Source organism: Hyalella azteca, unplaced genomic scaffold, assembly GCF_000764305.2.
Source record: "Hyalella azteca isolate HAZT.00-mixed unplaced genomic scaffold, Hazt_2.0.2 contig3301, whole genome shotgun sequence".
NCBI classification, from domain to species: domain Eukaryota; kingdom Metazoa; phylum Arthropoda; class Malacostraca; order Amphipoda; family Hyalellidae; genus Hyalella; species Hyalella azteca.
In genome coordinates this window covers 67,881-78,348 of record NW_025933553.1, presented here as the reverse complement: position 1 = coordinate 78,348, position 10,468 = coordinate 67,881, and the positions used below count along the sequence as shown (strand labels likewise).

The window sequence follows — 10,468 nt, the reverse complement described above, 5'->3', positions numbered from 1 at the left end:
AACATGCGGATCGCGGCTCGAGTCAGGACTGCATAGCCTTCTCGTATGTACTTTTAACATTTCTAATTACTTATGAGGACATCACAATAAAAAAACTACACTTTGAGATCACGCGAACCTATATTCCAGCCTGCTCATCCCTACTGGACATCTTTTATATATATATGTGGAAGACCTCTGATATACGCTGAAGCACGACCCACTGTCACTCCAACCTTAATATTCAAATTTCAGTCATGTTTGAAATAATGTTTAGAGCAAAAAAATGGGAGCGTCGGTTTTTTTTATAATTTTGTTCGGTCGTCAGACCTTTGCATGAATCTCTGCACCAAAGACCCGTTATTGTGTTGCTCTATATTAAGTGTTTAAGTACTGGAGTTATCTTGACTAAGGATTCATTTAAAGCTATTGAAAAGATGCCTCGTGGATTTTTATTCCTCTCATATGCTTGTAGCTACATTACAATTCGCTCGCTTCCTAGTTTTGGTCTATTGTTGTTCTACACAGTTTAAAAAAAAATATATAAATTAAAGCGAATCTCGTTAAATTATGAAAATGATATACAAGTAATTACATTATATAATTAAAGGAGAAGTTATTGATTTTTTCTCATTAGCCTGTTTAGTTTCCCACCACTGCTTTTGGGTTTGCAACATGTCCTATCTTCTACCAATCTTCTACATTTACAAGGTTAGGACAGGCCATACTTGTATAAAGTCAGGGAGCATCCATATGCTTTAACCCATATTTGAGCTTTCATAACACATAAGAGGCAAGTGAAGAACATGTCTATTTCACAATAACTATTGATTTAGGCATGCTTAATTTATTGACTGCTTGATCCGTGGTGAAGACCAGAATTTTGAAGATGCACACTTATTGGAAATTTTTTATTTATTTGCTCATGTCAACGCTTGCTTTTCCATAATTTTTTTTTACTTTTTAAATCCAGGTATGGGTCAGGACTACACACTGAATATAGTTATATGCAACAGTAATAGGTTACTAACAATGAATCAACGCAATTTGAAGTGAAGTATAGAACAGACTAGACAAGGCCATGCATGAGCATATGTTTAGTCTTAAAATGCCTCGTACCCTACGGAACAACTGATATCTAGAAGCTATTTTAAATCTACCGTCCGTTGAAAAGATCTGATCAAAAGGCCAGTCTAGTCAAGAAAAGTACAAGAATCGGCGACAGGCCTATTCTTTAAATGCCGAAGATACTATACTATACTATATTTATTCATTGTGAATTATTGATAAACAACTACAACACTTTCATACATTATAATCGAACGTAGAAGACTTATAAAGTCTTCCATTTGCATATACGCTGATATTTTGCTGTAAAAATTACAAAATCTAGTTGCGCAGTATAAATCATGAAAAATTCTCCGGAATGGGTTTCAAAATCATATCAATTAGCAGCGTCCGTTGGAAGAAGCATAAATTGTGGAAAACACGTCATTACCATTGAAGCAAAGTCTGGCGCTCAATTTATTAGTGATTTATTACTTCATCCCGGTCCTGAGACGGGTGTACTCATGGGTTGTACTGGTGTACATGAATTAATTACTAGAATGAGACGGTTATCTCTGAAAAATTATCCAACTCTTTTTAAAAAGTAAGCTCTTTCATTATTATGCAAAACTAAAAAAAATTGATTGTAGCGCAAATTGAGAAAAAAATATCTTAATTTTACTCAAAAATTGTAGTGTTAACAATATTCTCACTTGGTAGATACTCGTATCCAAATTTCTACAATCGCCTAAGGCTTGCAGAACGACAGCGCGGCATGTTTTGGTTTTGGTGGCGATAAAATTTCGAGTCTCCGATAAGGGACAAGTCAAGGTGCTCCAGCTCAGTCAGCTGATACAAGGTTTTCTAGCATCCGTCTGAACTCTGACTAACATTTTTTACTCTTCTAATCGTAGATTCGTAGTAGGATTTAGTTACTAATTTACTCAATTGTTTATTTTGAATTCTTTCGTCGCCAACACAATGAAGACATTCCTTTCCAACTTAAACTTGAATTTTTTTCTGTAGCTACGGTACCGTCTCGACTCTCGAGGCTAGTCTGGCTACGGTAGGCGTCTAGTCCAAGGCACCAAGCTGAGTAAGCTACGAGCCTACGCCCTACGGTAATATCATGGTAATTGGTAATCAAGCCGTGATTATTACTTGTTATTGTGCACAGTCAGCACTGAATGCACAGCACTACCGTAACCGTGCAACTGCAAGCAACATAGCAAGTGAAGCAAGTGTCCAAAATTTTTTTATAATAATCAACCAGGTACAGTTCTGACTTCTGTCCTGAGCTATTGTTATGTCAACTTATGTGTATGACTGCTAGCCCTATGATATCCATAATTTTGATTTTAAAAATGAACATTTTCTAATGATTTTTAGAGTTGTTATGTAAAATAATATAAATGGATAACTTTCCAGCTTGTTGAATCATTAGGCTACCTAAATGAAATTTGGGATTGCTTATTGCTTAAATTTAAGAAAAAAAATGTTGCTGTTTCAGTTTACTTACTCATTGCTGCATGCTGCTTTTACTGCAAATGTGGTCACTGGAATTCCAGTAAGTGGTTGGTCATTTAGCTACAGCCTGCAGCCCTGCACCCTGCACTCTACAGCAGGAGCAACTGTCAGCAAATGGCAAACACTTGACAATTTTTAAAACTAATTAAAAGTGTTTAAAAAAATTTAGGTGTGCTATAATTAATTATGTAAAATGTAGCGAATTAAAAAAATTATTGCCTGATCTAATTCCGTCACAACTTGAATTGGACACACACAGATCGTTCCAAGCTGTGTACAAAAATTAAAATTTGCTTAATTAAAAGCTTAATAGTTGTTAATTAAAAGTGTAATTAAGTAGTGTTCAATATTCATTAGTGTTCTAATTCAAAGCCGTGTTGTATTCCAATACAGCTCACAGTCTCACACAGCAAACGGAATTCGAACACGTGGATGATGGCATTACATATCAGTAGAATTTGAAGCGCAGATGGAATACGCCTCACCACGTGCTGAATATTGCCACACACAGTGACGGAATATAGGGATTTGGTAGGTTACCATTCTAAAGGCTTCTAAATAAATATGGCAACATTTTGTGACGTTTCGTTGTTGCTGACACGTAGTGCGGTGTTTTGAGAGTCGCATAAAGCAAACAGAACTTGAGTAACGCATACGGTTATTTTTTTATAGTTTTTCATTTTGCGATACATTCTTAATGTGACAGAATATACCGCATTTACCCTATCAACTTTGCTAACAAATTCTCTAATTCTGCCAAAATTTCAAAAAAAAGTACAATATATATTCTTAAGTTGAGTGCACTTGAGTCTATGAGTTGATTAAGTGCATGTGCATTTGTATAAATATAATACTACATCAATTGTAATTTTCTTAAGGCCACATAGTTAGGCCACTGCCTTACTGGAAATTTAAGGAAATGAACCGGCATACTATAAGAAACAATTCTCATGGAATTATACAGGAAAGCATCTGCATCGCAGGATTGGAATTTTCCTACTTGTTTCTGAAATCTGGCAGCTCCAACTTGACAAATTTTTAATACATTTGGAATCTTGCGGCCCGATCCTGCACTTTTGTTAACAATTAGATTGGAGTTGTTGTTGTTGTTGTGGTTCCCCGGTCTCAATTTTACAAGAGACCCCCCTCGCGCAAGTACGACACCACCGACAGGGGGTTGTTCCAGAGCTGTAGGGTCGAGGTTATGTGGTGGTGTTATCTGAGGTCCTGCCAGAACGGACATTCCAGGAGAATGTGAGTGATTGTGTGGGGAGCTCTCTGGCAGGATGGGCAGGTGTCTGTGTCTGCTTGGCCTATTCTGTTTGCATATGTTTGTAGTGAGGGGTGGTGGCCGCAGCGAAGCCTGGCTAGGTGTACTCTCTCCAGTCTAGAGAGCTGTGTTTCTGTGCTGCTTATGTCAGGTGGTGGGTGTCCAAGGACTTCGTTGTTGCCGGCCAGCTCCAGCATTCTAAGTGTCATAATTGTGTGTAAGTGTTTTTTTGTGCTAGTGTTGCCTTGGGGTGGGGGTATTGTGTCTAGTATGTTGGTGTAATATCTGTGTGGGGTTTGCACTATTTGTCTGTGTGTAGGTGGGTGGTTGCGTAGGTATTGGCACGGGTGTTGTGTGTTGTTTATGGCTGCGGCTATGAATTGTGTTCCTCTCATGTCGAGGTGTGCTTTTATGGGAACTATTTTTGTTTCTGCATGAAGGTGTTCTATGGGGGTGCTTTGTGTGCAGCCTGTGACTATCCTGAGTGCTTTGTTTTGTAGTGTTTGGAGTTTCTGTATGTTTGTGTTGGATAGTGTGGGCGCCCAGGCGGGGCTGGCATAAGCCAGCACTGTTCTGATGAACTGTTTGTATGTTGGTGCTAGTGTTTCTTTGTTTTTGCCAAATTTGGTACTGCCTAGGGCCCGAAGTGAGTTGAGTCTGATGTTTGCGTTGTTCACTATGTTGTTGATGTGAGGGCTGAATGTCATGAATGTGTTGTAGGTGACCCCTAGTATTTTTGTTTCATGTGTGTGCGGTATCGGGGTGTTGTTTAATGTGATGTTTGGTCTGTATTGGTGCTCCTTTGTGTGGCTGGTCATTAATGTGTTTGTGGATTTGCTAGGAGCAACTTTGAGTCTGTTCAGTGTGAGCCATTGTGATAGAGTGTTGAGATATGTTTGTGCTTGTTGAGTACATATGTCTGCGGATTGGGTCTGTGGATGTTATTGTGACATCGTCTGCGTAGGAGGCAATGTGGATCTTTGGAGGTGGTTCGGGTATGTCGTGCATGTATAGATTAAAGAGTGAGGGTGATAGGACGGAGCCCTGTGGGACTCCGTTGGGTATGAGTGATGTGTGTGAAGACTTGCCTGAGTAGTGTACATATGCTTGTCTGCCTGATAAGTAATTGGCAAGCCAGCATTTGTTGTTGTTGTGTAGTGTGGTGTTTTAGATTTTGTTTGTGAGAAAGAGGCGAGGGATGGCATCAAAGGCTTTACTGATGGCTATTGTAAGTAGTAGTGTTCTGTGTGCAGGTTTGCGGGAATTGATGCCATTGTTTATGCTTTGTGTGAGGTTTGTGAGTAGTGTTGTGGTTAGTAAGATTGGAGTTAATTCATCTGACAGAAATTGCAGGATTCCAGAAATGGCGGGAAATGGAAAGCTCTATTTGCAGCCCTAATGGTAGAAGTTTTCCATGCTTGGCTGCATGCATTTATTTCATAAAAGATCTTGAACATTTTTACAGAATTACTATGTTTTCAAGATTCAGTAATGAAATAAGTAACATCTCTTGCCTCTCAAGACAAGAAAAGATTATTGTTGTTACTTTTAGGCTAAAATTTGAGATTTAGTATAATACATGTGGAAAATTAGGCTGGAAAATTAGGAAAATACAAGGTGGAAATTTGCGCCAAAGCCACCTGTGAATTGGCTAGATTCACAGAACAAAAACATGTGTTAATCTAGCCAATTTTACCTGTTTGGCCGTTCCCATGACCTTTTTGGCCTTTCCCAATTTCCTCAGATAGAAATAAGACAGCCTATTTTCACCCATAATTTTTGAAAATTACTATTAAATAATAGTTTTTGTTTGCATTTTTTGAAAACTTTTGCCCAATTCTCCAAATTAGTGCCTTGTGCGCTGTGCATGGCTTGCCAAAAGAGCTTGCAGCTCTGGATGGTATGGAACTTTCCAAGACATGGAAAATTAATTCATGGCTCAAAAATCCATTCATAGCTTGAAGCTGGCATTGAATATTTCTATGTTTTGAGCTGCAACTAGAGCTTTTCTGCTCTTTTGGAACTGCATGATTTCCCCTAGATGAATGTTAAGAAAAGTGTACAATTGGGCCACTAGATTCCAAATGTATTGAAAGTTTTTCACTTTGGAGTTGTAAGATTTTAGAAAAATAGATAAATTCCATTTAGGCATAAAGAGTAGATGTTTTCCCACACTTTTGTTCTGTTCTTGGGCTTTTCTTAATGCATATAATATATATTAGTAGGTTATGATTCTACTTAATGCCACAGAAGTCACAAATTAGTTTACTGGCAGGTCACTGTCTTACTTGAGTTGCCATTTCATTGGCCCTCTGGCTCCAAGAGAAATAACGTACATTTTCATTAAACAAAACTAAATCAGAACTTAATAAGATCTTAATAGATTTAAAATTGGTGTATTGTGATAAAATAATACAAGTGGTGATTGTGACTGGCATTTTTAAAATGGTTTTTATTGAATTATAGGCAAGTAGGTAATGGACAATATCTTGTTATGGTGCATTAGACATGGAATATATAATTATATAAATTTGTTTCAACACGGGTGGTTAATGGCCAGAGAATTCGTCAATTTAAATTTTCAGGGTCGAACAATATTCTTCATATGACATTAGTTGATCAAAATGCAGGTTCAAGGGAGTAATATCACTTTATTAACGACGTTTCGAATGTAACAACATTCATTTTCAAGTTACAAGAAGCATTGAATACATTCTTGTAACTTGAAAATGAATGTTGTTACATTCGAAACGTCGTTAATAAAGTGATATTACTCCCTTGAACCTGCATTTTGATCAACTAATGTCATATGAAGAATATTGTTCGACCCTGAAAATTTAAATTGACGAATTCTCTGGCCATTAACCACCCGTGTTGAAACAAGCTTATTCTGCCTTCTGATACTAAATTATATAAATATACATTATAAGCTGACACTAGACCTTCCTGCCATTTCTGGAGCTCTAAGATTCCTGCTAGATTGATTATCTTTTATTCAATTGCCATCAAAAGTTAAAATTATTAAAAATAAATTACTTCAGTGCTGCTAGATTTCAATGATAAGTAGATTTTTTTCTTTGATCTTGAGTAATGCTGGCAAGATGTACCGGTATATAGGTCATTAAGGGCAAAGACTAGGTTGCTGGAAAGGGCAAACTTTTTAGCAGGAATAAAATGGCTCCCACAATGGCATTATGGCAGAAAAGCTCTACTTGCTGTTAAGAAAGTAACAATTTTTCACATCTGAATTATACGTCATTATAATAAATAAATATAATATTTTAAAATTTCAAGTGAAATCTGCCTGGTTTAGTAAATTTTTGTTGTTGTTACCTTATCCTTACCTTAATATTACCCTTTCAACTTAAAATGATTAGTGCAAATTTTGTTTAAATAGTGAAATGATTGTGGTTACTGATCAGGATGGGAGGTGGTGGAGATTCTATCAGCTCTCAAAAGTTGCTTGGCGACCACAGACGCAGAAGAGGGAAACGCTGCACGCAACTTTTACTGCTACACACCCGCACCCTATTACTCATACTCATTTATTATATGTTCAGTATTGGACTAACATTTTATCAGAAAGATCTTTTCAAGGTAAGATACTTTCTCTATTCTGATTATTTGTAATTCTTTGATTTAGAAAAATTTGGCCTTAGATTCAGTTCGATGAGATTTTGCTAATTTTTTCTATTTGATATCATGCTTTCTGAAATGAGTATAAATCTAACCTTGATACAATCAGTATTAATCTGTTACTTGAAATTTCATATAATTCAATTTGTTTTGTGTCAATAATTTTGTACATTTTGGGAATAATTATTTCCAATTCAGACCAATAAATCTTTATAAATGATTTCTTCCTCTTTGAAAAATTTTCACAAATTTTTCTTCCTTTCAACTTCCCACTTGTAATATTTTCATTTTGTGTTTGAAATTTTTAATGAAAACTTGCAAGGATATTTTATTTGCACTATATCTGAAGTTGTAGAATATTTTTTATAATCTGGATTTCTTATTCTTATATGATTGGTAGACCTACCTAGCATTTATGTAGTTAATTTACACTAATTTCTTACTCTTTCCAGGATTTCCCATTTCCTCTAACGGTGGTCATTGTACACCTGAATGTTAAATTTTTGCTGTCTGGAGCTTGGCGCTCTTGTTCTTCCTGCTGCTCGGGGAAAGATCGAGTGTCCCTCAACTGGCGCATTTACTGCACTAAAGTTCTACCTGCTGGTGCAGCTGCCGGACTTGACATTGGGCTCTCCCAGTGGAGTCTTGAGTTCATCACGGTTACATTGTATGTTCAAGAATTTAGCTTTCATGGTCTAGTTATAAAACTTTTATGATAATTATTTTAAAATAAGTATAAGTATTCATACACCAAGGATTATGTATTTATGAAGTGAAGATTCTTTTATAAAAAGCGCAATAATTTTCTAAAAATATTTTCACTGCTTTGAGAAATTGAGTTCTATTGTGTTGATGATCATATTCCAAGAGATCCAGTTACTCAGAAACTGTTATTTTTTTATGGCCATGAATTTTTTTGCAGATATACCATGTCCAAGTCAACTGCTCTGCTCTTCATTTTATTTTTTGCCATCCTCTTCAAGTTAGAAGAAATGGTAAGTTCCTTATGTCTAATTTTCTTCTTTGATTATTATTTTATATTCATTAGAGGACTCAAAACAGGAGCGATTTTAATTTAGGCGTTTCTTTATATGGGTTCCTTGAACAATTACCAGAATAGCCTTGCTACTTTTATGGGTGAAGTTTATTCTCTTTATGAACATTTTAATAAACTTTCTTCGTTTTCCCTCATAATTTTTCTAACTGTACACTATACTTCTTAACTACAGTATTTACTATAACATATTAAACAAGATATCCTAAAACCCCCTAGGTACTTGTTTTACTTTAATAATGTCTATTTTTAGCGCATTTTCTCATTTTTGATGGAAAAAATGCCCTATTGTGGTCGTCATGTCTGTCCATCCATCCGTCTGTCTGTCCGTCCGTCCGTGACTTCACGTTTTCGTCAACGAGAAAATGCGCTCTCTGTCACTCACTGCAGTGAGTACGTACTGAGTTATATTTTTTGTACAGATCTGTTGAATATAGTGATGAGTAATGTGTAATTTTACAGAGATGGAGCATTGTGGTGCTGGTGATACTTATTGCCGGAGGTCTGTTGATGTTCACATACAAATACACTCAGTTCAACTTGTTCGGGTTTACATTAGTGATGACGGCATCTTTACTTAGGTGAGTAGATTCATTATGTGCTTGATTTTGCATACTTAATATGTTGATTACCGCATTAAAATTTTGTATGTTGAAATATCCTGTAATTTAATCTCAATTTTGAATGTAACTTTTTCTTTACAATACTACTATAGATTTGAAATGAAGATGAATGCTATTGCACCAAGTCATTGTACCAAAGACTCGTCATGCTAATTATATTTTCAAAGTAATTTAGGATAACAATACTACTACATTACAGTGTACTATGGTGGACACTATCACAGATCCTGATGCTGAGGAGTGAATTGGGACTGCCACTATAATGATAATGTACCTACATTGCAGTGGACTGCGGTGGACACTATCACAGATCCTGATGCAGAAGAGTGAGTTGGGGCTATCGCATCCTGTAGACCTCGTCTACCACGTGCAGCCTTGGATGGCATTGTCTCTGTTGCCACTCGCTGCTGCCATGGAAGGTAGCTAAAGCTATTTTATTCTTTGACCAAATTTATCCCTGCCGAGGACCAAAAATTTAAGCTGCTGCCTGCTGGTGTTATGTAAAGTTTTGTACCAACAATGGCTCTCTATTCAAAAACTGTCTACATCCATTAGAAGTTATAAATTTTGATGAACTTCTCCAGCTTTTGTCTTTTCCATTTACGTGAATTTTGTTACTGAATTTTATTCAGCATGAATGGTGCGAATATTGGTATACTTTTGATTGTATTGTGATTGATTTATGCCTCGATATTAAAAATGTTATTATCTTCGAAGAGTCTCTTTACTATTGTAGATTTTCTCTTCAATATGAGACATAAAGACCTTATCCGATAGCCAAACGATCAAAACACTTAGCAGCCAATTTATTGTATGTGATAGGTGGGTTTAGCTCAAAAGTCATCAGTGATTGTGTGACAGAGTTACAAAAATGGTACCATAACTATTTTTAAAGTACAGACTTTGGTGGTCTACTTCTGTCGTATTGCGCCTAAACATTAAGTAGCTAAATAATAATAATTAAGTAGCTAATTATAAGCCCCTCTTAGGGACGGGTCTTGCCGGGTCTGAGGTCGGCTTCAACTTCAAAGATATTGAGATGGCGGCGCTGATGTGGTGCCGGGTGCTGTTGGGGGCCTTCATCGCCTTCTGCATGGAGGTGATGTGTGGTCCTGTGGTCCTTGTATTGTGCCGTGTGTGTAGGGTTCATGTGCTCCTCGCGATGTGCCGTGTATGCTGCACCTCACGATGTGCCGTGTATGCTGCACCTCACGATGTGCCGTGTATGCTGCACCTCACGATGTGCCGTGTATGCACCTCACGATGTGCCGTGTATGCAGCACCTCACGATGTGCCGTGTATGCAGCACCTCACGATGTGCCGTGTATGCAC

General features: G+C 37.0%; 1 protein-coding gene across 2 annotated transcripts in view; it reads left to right on the top strand.

Moving 5' to 3' along the window:
* Positions 1-2,131: 2,131 nt before the first annotated feature.
* LOC108666071 (solute carrier family 35 member C2-like) overlaps positions 2,132-10,468 on the top strand; it is an 11,485-nt gene continuing 3,148 nt past the window's right edge. Inside the window, exons 1-7 of one of the 2 annotated variants that reach the window (XM_018152880.2) lie at positions 2,132-2,299; positions 7,246-7,420; positions 7,912-8,126; positions 8,382-8,454; positions 8,976-9,094; positions 9,422-9,555; positions 10,126-10,235. In XM_018152880.2, coding sequence (XP_018008369.1) covers positions 7,247-7,420; positions 7,912-8,126; positions 8,382-8,454; positions 8,976-9,094; positions 9,422-9,555; positions 10,126-10,235 — 825 coding nt within the window. In that variant the 5' untranslated portion in view covers positions 2,132-2,299; position 7,246. Of the gene's footprint in view, positions 2,300-6,856; positions 7,050-7,245; positions 7,421-7,911; positions 8,127-8,381; positions 8,455-8,975; positions 9,095-9,421; positions 9,556-10,125; positions 10,236-10,468 lie in introns of those variants that run through there. The other variant, XM_047879527.1, reaches the window with a different exon arrangement.